The sequence below is a fragment of the Periplaneta americana genome, chromosome 12, assembly GCF_040183065.1.
Source record: "Periplaneta americana isolate PAMFEO1 chromosome 12, P.americana_PAMFEO1_priV1, whole genome shotgun sequence".
Taxonomy (NCBI): Eukaryota; Metazoa; Arthropoda; class Insecta; order Blattodea; family Blattidae; genus Periplaneta; species Periplaneta americana.
In genome coordinates, this window is record NC_091128.1 from 142,084,200 (window position 1) to 142,107,560 (window position 23,361).

The window sequence follows — 23,361 nt, forward strand, 5'->3', positions numbered from 1 at the left end:
AGGCGTGAGAAATTAGGTACTCATTTAATTTGGCCCTGAATAATCTTATGTTTTGAGTTTGATTTTTTTATTTCCATACAAAGGCTATGAAAAACGTTTACTGTTACATAACGCACTCCTTTTTGATAGCACGATAGACTTGCCGATGGAGTATGAAAATTATTTTCTTGACATGTATTTATGCTATGAACTGTTGAATTAGTTACAAACTTCTCACAATTACATAGGCCTACGAGGAAGTTTATTAATGAAAAATACACTGACAAGTCATGGGCATTATTTGTATTTTTTTTTTTTAATGGTCCTACATGATTCCCTAGATTTGGTACCTACTATTATTCTAATTACTCTTTTTTGTAGTAGGAATATACTGTTACTATCTGTGGAATTTCCCCAGAATATTATTTCAAAGCTTTGCTTCTTTCCCTATCCTAAATAATTCTTCACCATCACTTCTCACAGCTATATCAACATATCATCTGTAATGACAGGTATGCCACCTAATCATGCAAGTATTTCCCCCAGCAAACATGCTCTCTGTGGACATGATGGAGAACCATCATATCGTGGAGAAATCCAAAAAATAAGTAAATAAATTAATTAATTAATTTAAATTCACACTACGTAAATGATAAGCACAGTACCATCAGTTTGTGGCACTTGTACTTAAACAGTTTTACCATAAATTTGGTTCGTCTAAAAAAGTCTCAAGTGTTTTCGTAAAAAAAAAAAAAAAAAAAAAAAAAAAAAAAAAAAAAAAAAAAAAAAAAAGTATTTTCCCTGAACCAGAGATACAATACAAATGGCGGTATTGTGCTTATCATTTACCCAGATAAGTGAGAGAAGTGCAAGATCTAACTTACCTATTTTGATGCCTCTCTGCCAACTGAAAGTTACGCTGCGTGACTTGATGTGGATCTTGTCTTCAGATTCAGTATCAGTGACTGTACCAATCAATTCTTCGGAACGTAATTTTTCTTCTAAACTTCTGTCTAACTGTCTAATAGCTTCTTGAACTCGCTCCATTCGAGGAATTACTGTGAAAATAACAAACAATTCATAATTTATTAGCTATACAATAATAACACAACCTAAAATAAAGTTTCTATGTCTTTAAATTCAAATCCATTCATATTTTTTTCAGTTTTTGAAACAACTCAGCTGGAAGTGATGTACTGCCGATATCAGTCAAGGTTTTCTGTTTTTTTTTGTTCTTTTTTACTTGGTTATTTAACGACGTTGTATCAACTACTAGGTTATTTAGCGTCGATGGGATTGATGATAGCGAGATGGTATTTAGTGAGATGAGGCCGAGGATACGCCATATATTACCCAACATTTTCCTTATGTTTGGGGAAAACCTCGGAAAAAATCCAACCAGGTAATCACCCCAGCAGGAATCAAACTCACGTCCGAATGCAATTCCAGAAGGTTTTGTTGCCACAAAGTGGTGCAATATTCAAAATTGGTTCAGCATTTAACATGGTCACTGGTATATTTTAAAACATGAATATTATACAAAATTTGGGTAACAATTTACTAGTACTAGCAGTTAATAACATGCTAAATGATCACTAGCACATAAAGTGACTTACAGAACATTTGATCTCATTAGATACTATACTCTCTCTGAAATCATGCTGCCAATTTAACTCTAGCAGATGACATTTTGCATAAGAAAACCCAGTGAACTGTTCAGTTTCCCTCTATATGTTAACTATGTATTGGCTGTTCCTGTAGACTCTGGTGTATAAGATACAATTCCTTACTTTCAAAATAAGCCTAAAAAAAGCATGCTTCTCGCGAAATAGAAGTTACAATGACAGTAATACAAGTATTTAGGATCCAAAATGATTTGAAAGGCAATAATCAAATTTCAGTTGAATAATACACGGAAAATTTAGCAGTCAATTTTTTTTGCGCTGGTTTTTGTTTTTACTGGTAGTTTATGTAATGGTTGCTGAACTTGTCAGTTACATAAATGTAAAGCACTAGATTAGAAGCAGAACAGTTCTGCAAGATCAATATGGAAAAGACGAATCTTAAAATTTCTTTAATTTTAAAGGTAAAGGTAAAGATATCCCCTTCAGATGTCATGAAGGCAAATGGGAGGAAATGGAGATAGAATTCCATGCTTTTATGACCTTGGCACTAGAACGAAATGGTGTGGTAGGTATTGCATTCGCATTGCCTTCTATACTCAGGAAAGGCCCAGTATCAATTTGATAGAAGGCTGAGTGAACCTCAGGGCCATTCTGAAAGTTGGCAACAAAAAAAATCCCAACAACATCTGGGACTGAACCTCGGACCTTGATTGATCTTGCAAAGGATAGAGATCGATGGCAGGCTTATGTGAGGGCGACAATGAACCTCCGGGTTCCTTAAAAGCCATAAGTAAGTGTGTACATTACCAAATTATCCACGAAAGACAATTTAAATATTTGTGATGATAAGTCTTAGACACAATTCATTCATATTGAACTTCATAGTACATTATGCAACGAGCCTATAATTGTAGTAATTAAGACGAGAGTATGTTTATGAAACGAGTGCGAGTTTCATAATTTTCATACGAGCATCTTAATTACCATTATAGTCAAGTTTCATATGACTTTTTATGCTCGACCATATTTCTAACTTGAAATTATTCATAAGTATTCATGTTATTCTTATCTGACTGACAAGTGAGGAGCGGAACTGACCTTGTGCAATACCTCGTAAATTGTGAGATGTGCGCAGACGCGAAAGTATTGATTTTTTCCGAGAAACAAATGTCGACATTGACCTTGATATAATCTAGAGGGTAAAAATAAACATTAATCTTGATATAACCTTGAAATTGAATTAGACATTGAAAAACGAGATGGCAAATTGAATTTATTTGAATATTATTTACAATTAACGCTAATTATTATAGTAACAGAACTGACTTTATTTCAAATATAAGTCATTTATTGATTTATTGTTGTCTTTCGATTGCATATCCGAGAATAATCGATACTTGTGCTTTCATATTGCTACAATGGTATTTTCTGATTGGTGGTACACCTGAACTTTAATGAATAGGTGTACTTTAATGAGGTCCATTAAAGGGCTGCTACCAGGTGTATAATTACTACATTTCGGCACGGTCGAGCATAAAAACATTTATGCTAGTCGAAACAGTCCAATCATCTGATGTGAGTACATATAAAAACAACTTTCAAAACTTTCTAGAGCTTCTTCAGTGAAGCAGTGAAACTTGGAGTGAGACAAGTAGCCAACAGGGTTGGAGCTCACATATTCAGTTTTCCTCAGCCCTGAACTTCCTTGCACGGACGCATTTTCGCATACCTTTTAATGTTTCTACTCCCATTTCCTCCCATTCATTCATTCATTCATTCATTCATTCATTCATTCATTCACTCATTCAAATCGGCCGGTCACTTTCCAACATTGGTCCAATGTTCTTCCAATAATTGCATTAGTTTCTGCAGCAGTAATATGCCTTATAATTGTACTTACATTTAGAAGGGACTGGAAGAATCTCCGCAATAACGCCATCTGCACTTTCATCCACTGTGTCATTCGGACTGTCACCACTCTGACTATTTTGTGCTGAGAGGGATCGCTGTGTGGAGGCAGCAACGGCAGCTGCTGTGATATCAGGTTGGGAGCGAGACACTCTATACGAAGGAGTTCTTGAACGAGGTGAAGGTGAGTTACCCCTTGATCGAGGGTAATGGTCTAACGGAGGCCGAGGACTATGAGGGTTAAAAGGTGGAGTGGTAGGTGTCGCTGTTCCTACTACATGGGAGATGCATTCGTCAATACTTTTCTTGAGAGCCTGAAGAACAAAGAGAGAAAGTAAAAATACATTAACAAATTTAATGTATAAGTAATTTTGAAATTTGTATCATACAAAAGCTGTAAGAGATATCAATACAAGTTAGAGCAATTTATTAAAAAATATTCCAAAATTGATGGTAACAGAAATTTATTTTTGGACAAGGGCAACAATCCTTCATAGGAAAAATTACATTAGAAATTGAATTACCCAGGATGAAATGAAAGTACAAACTCAGTAAATTATTATATTCAACAAAAACAAACACTAAACCCACTATTTATGAGAAAAATATTGGACAGCAAGAGAGTTAATGTCTTTATTACCAAGTGCTCAGCAATTGTTAACACAAAAACAACTTTGGTTTATTTGGCTATAGTTGAATCTGTTATCCAATACGGTATAACTGGATGGGGAGGCATTACAAAAACTGCTCTTTTTCCTCTAATTGTGTTGCAAAAACGTATAATCAAAATTTGTTTGAAAAGGCGACTGGATTATCCAACAAATTTGATCCATTCCGAATTGAATGTTTTCAGAATTGACCAAATTTATAAATACTCTTTAATGAAATTCTATCATAAAAATAAAATGAATTTTGTAGCTCAGCCACATGATCATAATACAAGACGAAATGAAATTCTTAAATTAGTTGAACCTAAATGTTTCACATCTGCTGCTTTACTACACAGTACAAATTATGGTTCACGTCTATATAATTCGGTAATAAAATTTCATCCAGAATTGACTACTTTAAGCAATGAAATTTTCAGATCCAGAATTTAAAAATTTATATGACAGACTTCCCTGTATTTATATTATGTACGATGTATTGTAAAACAAGTTTATTTCCATCCTAAGTATATTTTTACTATCTTATCTTGGTTACTATATCAACATGGCCTGTACTAATTATACTACTAATAATAATTTAATATTAATCCACCAGTCTCAACATCGTCTCTTTTTTCACTCAGTTATTACTAGTATTATTATTTACTAATTTTATTATAATTTTTATGTGACCTTTTTTCTTAAGTATTTTGTCTACAAAGTATATATATCTATGTAACGGAACTGTCCCCGAACATGAGCTTTGCTCTTTCGGGGTATTTTAATGTAACGTTTTTATGTATATGTTATTATTAAATAAATAAAATAAATAAATAAAATGAATGGTTATAGATATGTTAAAAGAATTTCAGAATAAAAAATGTCATGGAGAGTTTTGAAATGAATAATAGTTAGAAGAATTAAGAGAGGTTATTTAGCGTCAATGGGATTGGTGATAGCAAAATGGTGTTTGGCGAGATGAGGCAGAGGATTCGCCATAGATCACCTAACATTCGCCTTACAGTTGGGAAAAACTTCTAAAAAAACCCAACCAGGTAATCAGTCCATGCGGGAATTGAACAAGTGTCCGAGCGCAACACCAGACAGGCAGGCAAGCGCCTTAACCGACCGAGCTATGCTGATGGCTGGGAAAGAATGAAAAATGCGAAACAAGTAATATCAGAAAACTCGATTAACTGAGAAATTTCTTTACTGTCTAATTTTCTGCATTCTAATGTGATTGGATCCTAAAACACTTAAAATATTTCCACCAAAATCTTAAGTTTGTGAATGTTTATTTTCAACCAATCTAGTTAAGACTCCATGTTGCATACATCTATAAACGTACAGTTGGGACGGTCGTTCTGTGCCGGTGTGCTTGGTTACTTGAGCAACAGAGTGAGTTTATAGAAACACGTGACTTACCGCCTCGGCTGGGATCTGCAGCGTGTAGTGACATCATCATGTGCAGTTGGTTCCAGGATGTGCGATGAACGGCGCATTCCACTCACAGTTGTCCAGTATCACTTAGCACATCACACGTGTTATCATAATAAATACAAACTGATTATAAACATAACATGACATCCATGGTTCAATTATATAGCAATGAAGAGAAACAGACGCAATCAATATATCTAATCATCAGACAAACTTTCGATACCAGATATATCACCACCATTGTCGTCGTGATTTTCGTTATGATCATCATCTTCATCGTCGTCGCTTTCACTACTGCTGTCTCCGCCCGTAATTATGAAGCTTTCAATTACATTTTCCATAATTCCTTCCTGTTCAATATATTCATCTTCGATTTTTTCAACATCTTCACATACTTTTTCCCATTTTTCTACACTGATGTCATCAACCCGTTGTTGGCACAATTTCATCACTTGCTCTAATTTAAAAGTTGTGTTTTGACCGGCTACCCACTGCTTGATATCTGCCCAAATCAATTCCAATGGACTTAGCTCAGGTGAATACGGCGGCAATCTGAGTACACAATGTCCATTCATAGCTAAGAGATTGTCAATCACGTAAGTTTTATGAAGTGGCTTATGTGTTTTAATGAGCCTGTAAAGCTCCACTTTCAGCATATTTTCCTGAAACTGCACATTGTTTCTTCTAAGCCAGTCCTGCATATCACTTTTCTTTGAATTACTTGAGGGAGCTTTATGTAACTGCACGTTATGGTAAGGTGCGTTATCTATTATAAAAACAGATCTAGGGGGCAAATTCGGAATCAACTTTTCCATTATCCACTTCTGGTAATTGTTGGCATTCATTTCATGATGGTAGTCTCCAGTTTTCCTGTTCGATTTAAACATCAGAAATGCGCCAGGTACAAACCCGCTCGACCCCCTGCATGAACAATAATAAGCCTAGGTCCTTTCGAAATAGGCGCCAGTAAACCTGAGGTTTTGTCATCACTCCAATTTTTTGGTCTTGTATGCGTGCTATGAATATACGTTTCATCCTCGTATATTAGAGGCCTACCTTTTTCTCTGTATTTCTTTATTGCGCGTAAATATGATACGCACTGTTCTCGAATATCATGCCTTTCCTGTAATACCGCTTTATTATTTCTTGTCTTCTTCCATTTAAACCCCATATCACGTAAAATGATCTTTAAACTTGTACTACCGCCGTTAAAGTTTATGGCATCTTTTAGTTTAGGTAGCAGTTTACTGACAGTGGGCACTGTTTTGTCATTTATATAAAAATTATAAATTGTCTGTCGTATAACTCTTTTATCAAAATCATCAACATCTGTGATGCGTTTCGGTACATGATGAACTTTACCGGGTGTTCCAAAAGAGGTCCCTTCTTCCTCACACTGTTTCCCTTCTTTAATTATCTTTCTTATTGTTCTTTCGGGCACTTTAGTTGCTGCACTCACTCGTTCTTGCACCTTTTTCAGCGGTATTAAAAAGTCTCCAGAAGCTGCTTCACTCTTCATGAAAGAATGTATATTGTTCACAACTTCCCGAGTTTGGCTATGCAGTGTTTTTGCGCCAAGTTTAGACTGAATAGGAGGCATTTTAGTCTACACAAACACACACAACTGCAATTTGCCACGATAATAAATAAACAATATGAATATGAACTAACTAAACTAACAAACAGCAATTATCACGCACGTGGCAGGACGATGTTACACAGCCAAGGCTTTCTGCGAGACTGGCCACTTGCCATATTCTGTGCATGCGCTAGAGTGTAGGCTCACTGGCTAGCTACCACATGATTCTCACCGGCACAGAGCGAACGTCCCAACTGTACAAATATATAATAAATGACTCATGAACATGTACAGTACACACCTTATTTTTCGTGCATGTATCATTCAATTTACAGGTTAGTCATGCACTTCTCTTCCCTTTCCCTCTCCCTCCCCTTTTCTTATAATGTGAATGGTAGCCCATATGAATTATCTGCAGGTCAGAAGGCTCGAAAACTGCGGATAGCTGATTAAAATTTCTCTGTTTCGTTCATTTTGGTCTTTTAAGAATTGCAATACAATGTATCTTTATGCACCTTATCATGGTAGAATAATGCAAGCAAATGATTCAAACGATAAAATAAAAATTATTCAAGAAGGAAGAATTAAATAATTGATTAAATGGCAATCTTACTCGTGTTAATTATGTAAGCATGTGTGGCTTACAGCTGTTTCGATGTTACTTGACACCATCCTCAGAGCCTACTAGATCTCGGCGCTATCTCATCTTCGCTGCCTGTTGTGTGGGTGCGTTCATGTGATGAAGAGTTGTGTCAAATAGTGTGTGTGTTCTGAAATTGATCTGTGTGTTGAGAATTTGATTAGGGTGTGTTTAGTGTGTCTGTATATTTCATATTGTTTTAGTGTGTTGAGTTTTTGGTTTCTTGGTTGTATGTGTAGGATTTATGTTATTGTATGTGTGGTTAGCATTGGTTATGTGTTTGGCATATGTAGATGTATTGTGTCCTCTGGTTATTGCTTTAATGTGTTCATTGTATCGAGTTTGGAATGATCTGCCTGTCTATCCAATGTAGAAACTGTCGCAACTATTGCATGTGAGTTTGTATATGCCTGTGTGGTCGTATTTACTTGTTTGTGTTGTTTGTGTGTTGAGATGTCTTTGTAGTGTGTTTTCTGTTCTGTATGCTATGTTGTATTTCTGTTGTCTGAATGAGGATGCGATCTTGTGTGTATTTTTGTTTTCGTATGTTAGTGTGATGTATTTCTTGTGTTCTTGTGTTTGTGTTGTGTTTTGTGTGTTTTTGTGTTTGTTGAGTTTTGGTTTGTCTTCCTTATGATGTTGTCTATTATGTTTGGGTTGTAACCATTTTCTTGTGCTATGTATTTGTGTTCACTTCTTCATTGTAGTGTTGTTGGCTCATGGATATGTTGAGTAATCTGTGTACCATTGTCCTGAATGCAGCATGTTTGTGTTGTGTGGAGAGATTAGATGTGTTGTGTATGTGTGTGGTGGTGGTGGTTCGTTTTCTGTATATTTTGAAGGTGTGTTTGTTGTCAGCTTTTGTTATGGTGATGTCTAGGAAATTTATGGAGTTACTGTTTTCAAGTTCCAGTGTGTATTGGAGTTTTGGGTGTATTTTGTTTATGTATTGGTGTAGCTTGTGTATTTGTCATTTGTTTCCTTTGTATAGTATCAGTATGTCATCTACGTACCTGTGCCAGTATATTATGTTGTCTGCATATTTGTTGTGTTCATTGTTGAGTATGTATGTTTGTTCTATGTTGTGTAAAAAATATCTCTGCTAGTATGCTAGATATGGGTGATCCCATTGGCAATCCTTCTGTTTGGGTGCAGTATTTGTTGTTGTGTGTGAAATAGTTTTGCTTTGTTATGATGTCTGTGATTTGGATGATTTCTTCGATGTGTTCTTGTGGTGTGTTGTTGTCTGTGAGCATTCAACAAAGAAGAATTAGCTACTAAGTTAAAGAAATTATACAATAGGAATTGCCCACGATATCAAGAAAAACAATACTAAGCTGGAAGAATTTGTACTGATCTATGACAGCAGAAAATATGACCTTCAAAACATAAATGTTAAAAAAAAAGTAAACTTATGAAGAGTTAGACATATATCTTCTATATAAGGAGAGGAGAAGAGATAATGTTTTCAACACCACAGGGCAGTCTTTTATGCTGATGGGTACAATTAAGGGCCAAAAAAGTTACAATCTAAGAAGTTGGTGCTTGAGAGGCATAAAATAAAAATGTCAGAAACGAAAATGACACTTAAAATTAACACATGGTAATATAGTAGTTCGGTGATGTAATGTTGGTAAATCGTGTTTGTATTATGAATGTTGCTTGAGATTAAGGAATGTGACAATTATTGTTCAAATGTTAGGTTGCCTATTGATAAAGATGAAAATAATTCCTATAATTTTATTCAGAAATCAACTAGACCGCGAGTTGGTATTGTGCTGGCCTTCTATGCCCAAGGTTGCGGGTTCGATCCCGGGCCAGGTCAATGCCATTTAAGTGTGCTTAAATGCGATGGCTCATGTCAGTAGATTTACTGGCATGTGAAAGAACTCCTGCGGGACAAAATTCTGGCATATCTGGCGATGCTGATATAACCTCTGCAGTTGCAAGCGTCATTAAATAAAACATAATATTTAACATTTCAACTAGACCACTACTCTGAAATTGTAGCAACTGCAAAAGAAAAAAAAAAACTTTCTCTGGCTCGGTCATAAAAGTGCACAATAATTTTAAGAAGTATATTTAAATTATGAATAAAAGTTATTATATGTCATGTGCATACAGTACTGCTCCGACAAAGTGACTTGTAGACATTATTAACAAAATCAATCCATTAGTTTAGGAACAAAGGATATAGATGGACACTGACGACATACGAAAGTCATTTCTTTGGTACCACCAAGTGCAGCATCACAATTATTTTCTCTGCTTTATAATGAGGAACAACACCTAAATGAACTCACCTCAAATTCTGGATCCCCAAGACAATTGGTATTTTGAGGTTCACAGACCGTCATGAGGAAATCAAGTCCTTGATTAGCCCATCTTGGCCTCAAACCCCTTCCTCGATCACACCGCTCTTTTACAAACTGCATCCATTGTTGTGCAAAACTAATCATTCCACGAGCCAATTTTTCACGAGCTTCTCCTGTCACCAGACGACAGATTTCTTTGTGATACTGCAAAAATATTACAACACAATGTAACTACAGAGCCCCCCTGGCTTATAAGTCCAATGTGCTAGCACTGAGTCACCGTGGTGATTAAATTATATTAATTTCATACTGATACTTTCCAAGAAAATGTACATTACGCCAAGAATTAGTGATGAATGTTCAAACAATAACGTTCTCTTTTTCATTTCATGACAGAAAGGTAAAAATTATAATAGTAACAAATAAATTAAGAAACTTCAAAGAAAATGCCAGAACTGTAACCTTACCTCAAAGCCAAATTTGTATCCCTGATGTAAAATTTCCCTGCAGCGTGACACTAATGCACTCTTTTCTAAATCATCCACTTCTGACATGTCACGTACATCACAAGTTTCCTCAGCAACTTTTATAGTTGAAGTTATGGCATCTCGCAAAGATAATGTTTCATCCTATAAGAGAAAGAAATGTACGAAAAAATTAATTTTTTTACAAGATCGCATGTCCGATAATCACTTCAAAATGGAAAATAAACATACTGCTTCTGTACAAAGATTAAAAAAATTAACACTACACGACTACAGGGATGTAGACCTATTCTTTTCATAAAAAACTGACGTAACACAACTAAGAATACACTAAAAATTCCTAAGTAGAAAAGACAACAAACTGTACCTTCAATTCTTCAAGTGCTTCACAAATTAAAAGGAGACATTCTTGCCTAATTCCTTCCTTGAATGTTCCTTCTTCTAGATCTTTCCTCAAAGTTTTGGAAAATGCAATAGCTTTCAGAGCTTTTTCTCGAGTTTCATTAAATAAAATTTGAAATTCTCGACATACTGTCAGCATTGCTTGCCTGTAACAAGGAAAACAATAATAAGACAAATGACAACAAAAACATTATTATTATTATTATTATTATTATTATTATTATTATTATTATTATTATTATTATTATTATTATTTACTATTATTAACTACTCAAACATATGCAAAACATATTCAATATTATAATAAATGCATGTTGCTATGTACAAGATACTGTATTTAGTACTGCAATAAACATTTTTTTGTAGTGTGGAAAAATGTTCATTATAATATAATAATTTTTTGTAATGCTGATATCTCCAATTGTAGCTGCTTATGCTACACTGTAGTCTTTGGTATTATATTGTCATAAATTTTAGAACTGGGTGAATTTTTATTAGCTGTATTTTCTACGTATTTTGTATTTCTTCCGCAAAATTTACAGCATGTACTACTTATTTTTTTCAGCATTGTGAATTTAGAAATCTTCTCACCATTCATGAGCTGTCACAAGGGACAAAGAGTACTTAACCATATAAATGTTTACAAGTTCATTGAACCATTGATTTTGTTTTGACAATGAAACTCCTACAAGTACAGATTGCAAATATAATTTCAGATTAGTGGAAATACACCTAGTTTTAAAGAGAGAGGTAAGTATTACGAAAAATGAAGAATGCTAATGAACTTAGTTTCATTTCGAATATAGGTGATGCTTCAGGAGAGCAATTGATCCTTTCAATGCAGCTAAGGTTCCAATCGGAATAACAGATGTAGCTATTCCAAGTATTGTCGTATGATTAATTACTGTTCTATCATAATAGCCCAGTTCCAGTACATGTTACAGAGATTAATTCATTCATACGTCTGAAGTATGTCAGTAGAATGAAAGTGCATCCGGATTTAAATGGTGTTCCCTGTCTAATTCCTAAGTAGAATTTTTGCAATGTTGTTATGCTTGTAAATGTATTCAATTATTGCCAGATATGTTACCAGTGATATTTACGTTCATAGCTTTCCTTCCCCCCCCCCCCCAGGTACAATTTTGGATAACCCATATCAATATTGTTTCAGACTAACCTCTTTATAATTTTATTAAATTTGAGGCATTAATAATTCTATGATGCAGCCTAAAATAGAAATTTGTAGGGGCTTCTGTTCATGTGTGGAATGTTAAGAGTTATATAAAGTTTTTAGTTCTTGTTTAAAAACGGCATGGAAATATTTTTATTTTGCTTTATAGCAGGTCTCAGTTGAGATACAGAGCTAGAAGTAGTATAATTTTACTGTATAAATGCATGGATATAATGATGACAGTTATGAGATTTTTTTTTTTTTTTAATCTTTAACATGTGATGAATAAGGAGCGGATTTCTATGTAATTAAATATTATTTTTGCGTGTGATAAAACACAAATAACAAAGTTAAAAATTCCGAACATGAAGTTTCAAGTTTAAAACCCGAATTTTATTTCACATAAAAACACATATTTTCGCAAAAAAATTATGTAAATACATATTTTCAGGAATTCTATTATAAACACATAAATCTTGGAGTTTTTTTACTTAAATAATTTTTTTACAAGAACTTTTAAACATTTTAAAACTAAATCAATTATGTCACTCAGAAGTACGTTATCTTTTTAAGAATTCTTGGTTGCTTCGAGTTTCTAAGCGCTGTGTGATGTATCCGTGATCCATTTTTGTAATAGTATCACCGCAAGTACTGAGAACTGCTAGGCAGCATATCAATGTTATTATTAGAGAACAAATTAACGTGGACAAGGAGGAGAGATCTTGCAACACATAATTAGGAATGTTTATTGTTGCTGAAGATGATTTCATTCCATGCTTTGTTTGTGAAACACAACAGATAAGAGCTCGGGTATGAATATTATTTAATTTAAACAAATCTCTCGCCTCTCGCTCATGTCTATCAAGTAAGGCAATATGTCTTGTTGTGATTTCCTGTTATCGGGCTTGGTCAATCGATATCCTTCAAGATATACTGAAAGATGATTGTTTAAAAAACGATTTGGCTTTCCTATTAGCAAATCTAAGCTTTTTGTGTGACACCATAAAAAAACTCGAAACATCCAAAAACGTGTTGTCTGAAACAGGGAGGTGCGTGCCGTGAAAATTAAACTAGACTCGCTACCAAGTTCAGAAGCACAATTACTAAGGGACAAATTCCAGAATGTGTTTGGGAAAAAGTGGATATAAAAAAATGTGTAAAGTTGCTCAAGTATTGGAGGATGTGCCTGTAGGTGAAATTGACGGTGTTTGTGTTTATGACATTCCTCTCTTTAAATATGCACGTCTGACGTCCTGTGATATGGGAAGATCGTTTTCACAGTATAAGTCGTTGTTCAGAGATAATCGGCATTCATTTGTCATGGAGAATTTGGAGATGACCTTTGTTGTTTACTGCAATTCTCGGCAAACTACTCAAGTGTGGTTGGTGAGTACCTAGTAACATTTTTTTTTTTCCAAGCTAAGTAAGGTATTTTTGTCATATTTAAAACAAATATTTTTTTTTGTTTTTAGCAAATATTTTCGTACTTTTTAGCACATAAAAAATAAATATTTTTAAATTTTTTAGCACATAAAAATCCGCTCCCTAGTGATGAAATACCTCACATCCGACCATTGTGTCCTACAAGATGATACGATTAAGTAAAATTAGCATCGTTTGTATAGTGTGATAGTGTCAATGTTCTTTCTTTGCATTCGATAATGTGATACGTATCACAGGGTCCTCCACATATGGTGCACTGACATCCGTGGGTGGGGCTGTGGTATCCCTTGGTAAGGCATATTCGGTGATGTAGTCCATGGGCTGCTACTCTCGTGTACAGATGGCGCAGGTGGTAGTTGGCTTCCTTCCATTCGCTGTTTGTCATCGCTGGGGTGCTGAGGAGTCTATGGTTAATGTCTGTTGCTTTTTGTCGCCTGTCTTCCAGAAATCTGATGCTTTGTGGTGTTGGTACCAGGCTGTGAGTTGCCATCATGTCCTCTATGAAGTAGGTTGTGTCTGCTAAGATATATGCTATTCTGCTTTGCGTGTATTTTGAGATGCAGAGCATTCTTTTCAGGTAGGCTGCTTTGACTCTCTCCAGCCGTTTGAGGTTGGAGTACGTGAGGTGGTTCCATATAAGTTGTATTCCGTATGTGGCAATGGGTGCAATCTTTATGTTGAAAAGCCTCAGGGCTGTCGTGACGGATAGTAGGCTCAGTTTCTTTATCTCGAAGGTCGCTTTCATTGCCCTTACTGCTCTGTCTTCGATGTGCTTGGAAAAGGCGTGGCCTGTCACTTGTAGTGTAAGTCCTAGGTATTTGTAGCTTTTGACTATTTCCAGTTCTTGTTCTCCGCAAGTGAATCTATCAGTGTGTGCCAAGGGTCCTCCTCTTCTGAATTTCATGACTTTCGTCTTGTCCTTGTTTATGACTAGGTCATTTTCCTGAGACCACTCTTGCAGTTTGTTGATGGCTTCTTGCAGGGGTTCTCTTCTTTCCGATATCAGGATCATGTCATCTGCATATAGCCACATCCTCACTTCCTCTGTTTGTATCCTTTGTATCACGTCGTGCGTAAGTATGTTGAACATAATGGGGCTTATAGGGTCTCCCTGCAGTACTCCGTTCGTTTGCTGGATTCCTTTGGATTGCGTTAGTCCATCGTGAATTCTGATTGTGTTTTCACGGAGGATGCTTGCTATGAGCTTGAAGATCTGACTTTCCGCGCCGAGTACTGGTTGTAGTTTTTCCAGGATTTTACTTCTGTTTACTCCGTCGAAAGCTTGCTTGTAGTCAACAAAAGCTGCATATGCGTGGCCTTTGGGTTTGGACAGGGCTCCGCTTATAGCTTGGAGTACGTGTCCCGCTGCTTGAATGGTTGATCTTCCGGGAATGAAGCCGTGTTGTTCTAGGGGTATCACTGTCATTATGCTGTCATGGATCTTTTTGAGTATAATGTTATTCATTATCTTGAATGGTGCACATTCCAAAGCGATTCCTCTGTAGGATTCCGGTGTGTTCTGCGGTCCTTTTCCTTTGTAGATCACTTTGACAGTTGATTCTCTCCATATCGTGGGGATCTCCGAGGTTTCTAGGCACTTGTTGTATATGGCTGCCCATATCTTCCCGGTATATATCATTGCTCCTTTCAGCAGTTCGTTCGAGATATTGTCTGGTCCGGCTGCCTTACGGGGTTTGCTTCTTTCGATCGCCTGCCATACTTCGTCTTCTGTAATTCTTTCGTTTGCAGTTAAGGAGTTGCGTCCTTCGGTATGATATTGAGAGTTCTTCTTTTGGAGTAGATCTGTGAAATGTCTCTCCCACACTGTCATTGCGATACTTGGGGTGACCTTGGTTTTCCGTGGTTCCAGGACTCTATAGGGTTTTATTTCTGCTTCTCGAAGTAATTCTTCTTCCTTGATCTGGGTGTATTCTTGCTTCTTTGCTTTCAGAAGCGAGTTGTATTTTGTCTTTATATCCATATAGCTGAGTCTTAGGTTTTCATCGTTTTTGTTTCTCTTTTTCATCTCGTGAAGCTTTTCAAGGACCAAATTCCGTGTTGTGTAACATTCACTGTCAAACCAAGGTTTGCTTTTCCTCATTGTCGGTTGAGGGGGCGTTGACTGCATCAAGGATTTAGTTAGGTTTCTCAGTGCATCTTCTATGTTGCCTCTTTCTATTGTGTTCAGTATTTCTTCCTCGTTCGTGTTCTGTACTAGTAGTTCGGGGATGATTTTTCTTGGACTCCATTGCTGTTCATTTTGCTTGTCTCTCTTTATTGATGTTATCTGGAATTCTGCCCTTACCGGGAGATGTTTCCGTATGGGAGTGCTTGCTGATACTGTGGTGGTTGTTATGCTTCGGTATTTTATCTCGTTTCCGCGATGGAATACAAGGTCTATGGTACTAGAGCCGTTGTGGGAGATGTAAGTCTTGTTTTGTGCTTCGTTGATGAGGGTAAAACCTTCCTCTTCCATGAGTTCTAGAAGGGCCTCTGATTTGCTGTTCAGCCTGTCTATTCGACAGTTTAGATCTCCTGCCAGCAGGGTTGGAATCTCCGGGTCAATCTGGTTCAGTGCGGTCATGATGATTTCTATCACTTCGTCTGCTGAGCACTGGGGTCTTATATAGATTCCTACGATTTGTAGACTATTTAGCTGTATTATTACGGTGTTTTCTCTTGTCTCTACGTTCTTTGCTTGCCCTAGGTCTGGGCTGTAGTAGCACGACACTCCACCAGATGGTCTTCCTTCTGGTCCTGCTTTGGCCAGGGCATGTGCTGCGTAGAATCCATGTATATTCCGAGGTTCTTGGAGGAAGGTTTCGCAGAGTATGAGAATGTCGCTGTTGAATATTGTTTCGTCTGGTAGAATATTTAGTAAGGATTTTAGACCTTCCACGTTCCATAGGGTGATTTTGACGTCGTTTTTCTTCTTTTTGTGTAGTCAGTTGCGGAATTCGAAAGGTCGGAAGATTACTCCTTCCGGCCATAACTCCTCTTTCTCAACTTCGTCTTTGATGTTCTCGTCGACTGCCAGTTTGAAACATTTGTTTCTTCCTCTGGTGTTTAATTTCACGCATTCCTTTACTTCCGTGATGCCTTTCTCTTTCAGGTGTTCCGTGATTTCTTCGGCTGTGGTCCTCTCATCCAGGCGACCTAGAAAGAGCCAGTATAGTTTCGCTGCGGACCTCAATCTGCTTGTCTTTCCCCCTCTTCCTATTTTCGATACAGGAGAGGGCGCTCTACTGGCGGCTTGTAGATTTCTGGGTTGTTGGTCTCTCCGGTTTGTTTGCGTGTGGTAGTCTCCTGTCCTCGTGTCGTACCGGCCCCCTACTTCCGTGTGTTTTCAGTTGTCAGACTGCTGTCGATTTCCTCACTCTCCGTGTTGCCTTCTTGAGTCTGCCTTTCCCTGCGTCTTCTTCCCTGTACTCTGGTGAAGCCCTCATTGTCTTCGTCTCTCTCCATGTTGTTCCTTTCAGCTTCGAAGGAAGCTTCTAGCTGTATTGCCGTGGGTGTTTGTGGTTCTGGACCCTGCTGCGTAGCATTTTTAATCTCGTCTCTTATCATCTTTTTGATGTTGTTTGATAGGTTTTCTATTGCAATTTGAATCTGGTGGTTTACTTGTTCCGAGATTCGTTTTTCAATTTCTGTGTTTTTGCATGTCTTCTCCGTTTGGTCGGTAGGTTTGTCTAGGCTCTGGTTGTCACTTAGGTTTCTGCGGCTATCCTCCTTGATCTTGCTTGGCTCTTGCGTGTCGACTAAATTTAGCTCCGGTCCGCCAGGTGTCACATGTTGGTTGGTGCTTGTGGTTTCGTGCGTTTCGCCGATAGATGGCGCCACTTGTCCCACAACGCTTCTCTCTTCTATCTTATGTGATGTGTGCGTTTGTTGTTCCTTAACCTCACCTTGTGGTGTGCTATTTCCCTTTATATTGTCATTTAGCATATCTTTCAATGATGCAAAGCATATTTTAATGCGACTCACCGCTTTATGTATCTCGTCCTGCATGTCTCGTTTCAGGTAACCATTTGTTTCCGTGGCTTTCATTATAGTTTTGAGAGCGCTCTCGAACTGTTCTTCTACCTCGGCAGCCATCTTTCGTTTATTCTTTCACAGTACATATTTTGTGGAATTTTTATTCCTGTTTCAAATAATGGTTCAATCGAATCTGGATCTAAAATTGCCACATTTTTTAAACTAATGCATCCCTTTCATTTTTTTACTCTTACTGTTCTTGTCAAACTATTGGTCAGATAGACTCTGTGGACTGTGCTCTGCAAAAAAAATTCGCTTCACCTTGAATAGACTAATGATCCTGAATGCAATCATTCAATTTTGTAGACAAGCTTCTCAAGAAATCTGAAGAGAAAAGCAAGAGAAAACAAACCTGCAGAAATTCATTCACCTGCAGTGTTGAGAAGAAGAAAGATTCCCAGAAGATATGACGACTTCCAAGACAATTCAGCAGAGCAGTTTGATTCAGTGAAGCAGAAGTACACGAGTCTATGCTTTGAAATCATAGATAGTAATGCCAATTGTTTGATTTCCTGATTAGAAACAGATTTGTTTTTCTTTTTTTTTTAATTCTTATTGGAAGTTCAGCATTTTCTACTTGGAAGTGATGCAAGTGAAGAAAAATTCTAAAAACTAAAGAAGAAGAACATAACCTAACTTTCGTTAAAGCAGATAAAGGAAACTGTACAGCAATCATAAACAAACAAGACATGCATAATAAAACTGAAATATACTTTGAACAAAACACCATCACAAAACTTAAAAACGATCCCATAGCACAACATCACACCATAATAAAAAACATAATAAAAACACACACAGTATCTAACAATAAAATACAACTAAAACAAATCAAACCTGACGCCCAAGACTAAACATACTACTCAAAATACACAAAGAAAACATTCCAGTCAGATCACTAGTAAATCAATGCAATGTACCAGCACACAAATTAGCAACACACATGGACAACATCATAAGGAACAGCATAAAATTTGAAAATTGAACAACAATAAAAATAGTAGGCCTATAGACCTGGTCAATAAAATAAAGAATAAACACATTCCACACAGTGAAACACTAGCATTATTCAACAGAACTAACCTATACATTAACATACCAATAAAAGGCATACTACATATTGATTGATTGCTAAGAAATGATACCTCGTATCTAAAAAAATTGTCATTCAGTTTAACTACATTAATATTTTGAATAACTACGTCATTATTACGTTCACAAAATATTTTTCCTCGAGTAGAAGATCTTGCAAAGTAGAAAAATATATAAAAAGTTTGTCTATTTTGAAAGAAATTAATTTTTAAAACAGTTTTCTGATTCACTTGCAAATTCACAGACACGAGGTATCAATTCTTAGTCACTGATATACTAGAAGAAATGCTCAACAATAACAACATACAAGAATACATCAAGGAAATCATCCAGGTTACAGACACTATAACAAAACAAAACTACTTCACACACAAAAACAAATAGGCCTACTATTCTCAAACCAAAGGCTTACCCATACAATCACTCATCTTCAGCATCTTAGCATACATAACATAGGACAGACACATCCTAAATAATGACAACAATAAATACGGAGACATCATCATTTATTGGCACAAATATGTAGAGGGTATTCTAATATTATACAAAGGAAACAAATGACAGAATGAAAACCTACACTAACACATAAACAAAATACACCCAAAACTACACAACACACTAGAAACAGAAAACAACAAATTCATAAATTTCTTAGGTATCACAATAAAAAATGTCGATAAATATACATTCAACATTCATAGGAAACCCACAACCACAGTAACACACATAAACAACAGAAACATGAGCAATTAATCAATATACCAATGAACCAGCAAGATAATGAAGAAATACACATTATCTTATACACAGCGCAAGAGAATGGATACAACCCTAACATAATAAACAAGATCATAAAAAAGTTAAAACATACTTATAATAATCAAAGAAACACATCACAAAAAAACAAAAACAAAAACACATTACACTAACATATACGAAAATAAAAACACATAAAATTGCATCCTCATTCAGGAAATTAAAATACAATATTGCATACAGAACAAAACACACTACAAAAATATCTCAACACACGAACAAGACAAACAAACAAATACAACAGCCAGGAATTTACAAATTAACATGCAATAGTTGTAATGACTTCTATATCGGACAAACTGGGAGATCTTCTCAAACATGATGCAAGGAATACATCACAGCCATAATCAAATCGCATGGTACTTCCATCTATGTAGAGTACATCAACACCAATCACAACTACAACACAGACATGGAAATTCTACACATTCAACCAAAAACCAAGAAACTAAACACACTAGAACAAATTTAGGCATACAAAAACACATGCACAACACATACTCGATGCTCATCCACCTATGTAGAACACATCAACACCAACCACAACTACAGCGATATAGAAACAGACATGGAAATTCTACACATTCAACCGAAAAGCCAGAAACTAAACACACTAGAACAATACAAAATTTAGGCATACAAAAACACATGCACAACACATACTCGATGCTCATCCACCTATGTAGAACACATCAACACCTACCACAACTACAGCGATATAGAAACAGACATGGAAATTCTACACATTCAACCGAAAAGCCAGAAACTAAACACACTAGAACAATACAAAATTTAGGCATACAAAAACACATGCACAACACATACTCGATGCTCATCCACCTATGTAGAACACATCAACACCAACCACAACTACAGCGATATAGAAACATACATGGAAATTCTACACATTCAACCGAAAAGCCAGAAACTAAACACACTAGAACAATAGAAAATTTAGGCATACAAAACACATGCACAACACATACTCGATGCTCATCCATCTATGTAGAACACATCAACACCATTATTACTACTACAGTGATATAGAAACAAACACGGAAATTCTACACATTCAATCAAAAAGGCAGAAACTAAACATACTAGAACAATACGAAATTTACAGACATACAAAAACACATACTCAACACTCATCTCAATTTCAGAACACACATCCTTTTCGACACAACACTACCTATCATACACATGCCCCCACCAAGACAGCAGAAGAATAAAAATCGAAAACAACTGCAAGACCTCATTAGAAATCTGAAGATGGCGGAAACAAACTGAATCTATTCATTAATTAAAGTAAAATTACCATAATAGTTTCATTATTAACACAGGAAAGTTAAAAAAAGGTGTTTATTCATAAATTTAACAAATCATTAGAAGGAAAATTGTACATTTCTATCAGAGTAACAGGTTCTGGTCATCTCCTGCTTCACAGACGAATGCTTCATCAGATGCAGCTGAATGGTTGTTGGAAACATAGAAGCTACATGATTTCAAACAAGAAATTCGTCTTAAGAATTTGCTCTCAGAATTGTTGAAGTTTTTGAAAATTTTCATGATAATTCCCATGTCAACATCAGCAGTAGAGAAATCTTTCTAATGTCTTAGAAGAATGAAGACTTACTCGCATTCGACTCTGGGACAGCAGAGATTAAATTCTTTCTACTTGAGTTTGTTAAATCTTACATGGATTGTACACACAGCTGTAATACATAAAATATGTCGTGGAATAACTCTACTTTATCTAATGTAGAATCAAAACAACTTTGTTTGGAAATAACTTCCTCTTTTTTACAACGTGTGGTACTTTTCAAAATAAAGTTTAATAATATTTTCTGATATTCGTTATACTCAGATTTCACTGTATAAGGGAACATCCACATCTTTAGTTACAGTACTAACTATTTCTCAATATAGAAATAAATTAATCTACCATCTGATTGGATGCCAAAGAGCTGATTCCCAAATTTCAATCACAGTTCTGCAGAAGAATATGGAGACAGCACAATGGACAGAACAGCCAATCAGCCACGTCTATAAAAGAGGAGGAAGAGAAAGAAGAAGAAAAGCTATAATGTTAAAAACAGTATACTTACTTGGGTGAAGATTCTTCATCTGAACCATCACAATTGTACATATTTTTTTTTAATTGTTCAGCTCTCGTCACAATTTGATCTCCAATCGCTCCAAGCATACTGCTAGCAATATGACTGAAAAAAAATTGTCACTAATTCATAAATTACAATCACGAGGACTATAGCAACAGTAATGGCCGGTTTTCCCAAGTATTGTTAGAAAATTTAACGACTGTTAAACTCTAAATAGTTTGCTAATTAATAAAATTGTATGTTTTCAACACCAGTTTGGTTTAACAGATTGTTAACAGTTTGTTAATTTTAAATGTAGGATTTCGGGCAGTTAACTCGTTTAACAGTTAGTTAAATATGGCCGATGTCTCCACAGCTGTTCGAACAGAAGTAGCGAAATTAATATTTTGTGTCTCTCTGCAGGGAATGTTTAGGATATGACTGGTAATATAACATTTAAAAAATACTTTGGACTGTTTAAATACATCAGTGTTATTTTATTTCTTTCGTATTTCGTATCCATAATAGCAATGAGGAAATATAACCTTACTTTGTAATTGTTACTCAGCACGTCACCTACAACTTTCATTTGTCAACTGTTTGTTTATGGAGCGTGGCCTTCTATAACAGGTTGTCATTTTATGCAAGTTTCATGACTCACTCTATAATACCTATAGAATTTAAAGATTAATTTTAGTCAAGCAAAAATTGTCTTACATGTGTAGAATCATTACCAACTGCCGTTGAGTAGTTAAAATAGTGCTAACAGACGTTACAGTTAAGTGTTGGTTATCTTAAACAAAATTATGTTGAACAAATGGAAAATACATTAACAAAGCGTTAAAAATAAACAGATGTTAATTTAACATTCGTTAAGCAAAATTAAACATTACTTGGACAAACTGGCCATAAGACTATTAAACAACTGACAGTAATGAGTGTGCCTCAAAAATTAAGAATTTCAATTATTCCTGGAAATGTAGAACTTCTTACCAGAATGTATGGCTTGCCATTCCTTCACCTCCAGGAATTTTTGGACATGTTGTCCTCACAAAACACCACTCCTCTTCCAGGAGGTTTTTTTGATATCCCTCCTGCTGTACCATAAGCATCCACTGTTGCACATATTCAAGATACAACTGCACAAGAAAACAGAATATGTCAATGAAATATACATCATTTTAAAATATCAATTCACATATCTGACTTTCTATAGAAGAAACTACTGATACCATGGGGTGATAGATTAATTGTTGTTTAATCAGAGGGTTCTTAACACCCTAAAGAAGGACGACTTCCAGGAATGCTTCTAAAAGTAGAAACACAGAGTCGGTGTGTTTAATCAGAAGGGGATTACTTTGAAAGGGATCCATCACAATAACCTGCAAGTACTGTCATTTGGGTATTACAAGTCCAATCTAAGACCTTTCCAATCACACCTCATATACCTAGTTACTTACCTTAAGGACAGACTTCATACTCTGTTCAAATTCAGTGACCACCATTTCATATAAATTCAAAGTCTCCTCTTCCTTATCCCATAGAGATTTATGGATTAGAGTCATATATCTCTGCCTATGTATCACTGCAATCTTTAGGCCTTCCTTCAACTCTCGCATTAACTGTCAACAACCAGAGAAAAATACATATTTGTATACAGCACAGCAAATTATTTGATACTCAGT

The 23,361-nt window shown here is 35.9% G+C and overlaps 1 protein-coding gene across 4 annotated transcripts in view; it reads right to left on the reverse strand.

Moving 5' to 3' along the window:
* Mekk1 (mitogen-activated protein kinase kinase kinase 4) overlaps window positions 1-23,361 on the reverse strand; it is a 129,327-nt gene that overhangs the window by 59,754 nt on the left and 46,212 nt on the right. For all 4 annotated transcript variants that reach the window (XM_069842150.1, XM_069842147.1, XM_069842148.1 and 1 more), the window contains 8 exons: window positions 23,137-23,298; window positions 22,670-22,815; window positions 21,686-21,799; window positions 10,986-11,166; window positions 10,601-10,762; window positions 10,122-10,337; window positions 3,505-3,826; window positions 864-1,037 (listed from right to left, as the gene is read on the reverse strand). In XM_069842150.1, the coding sequence (XP_069698251.1) occupies window positions 864-1,037; window positions 3,505-3,826; window positions 10,122-10,337; window positions 10,601-10,762; window positions 10,986-11,166; window positions 21,686-21,799; window positions 22,670-22,815; window positions 23,137-23,298 (1,477 nt within the window). The remainder of the gene's footprint in view (window positions 1-863; window positions 1,038-3,504; window positions 3,827-10,121; window positions 10,338-10,600; window positions 10,763-10,985; window positions 11,167-21,685; window positions 21,800-22,669; window positions 22,816-23,136; window positions 23,299-23,361) is intronic.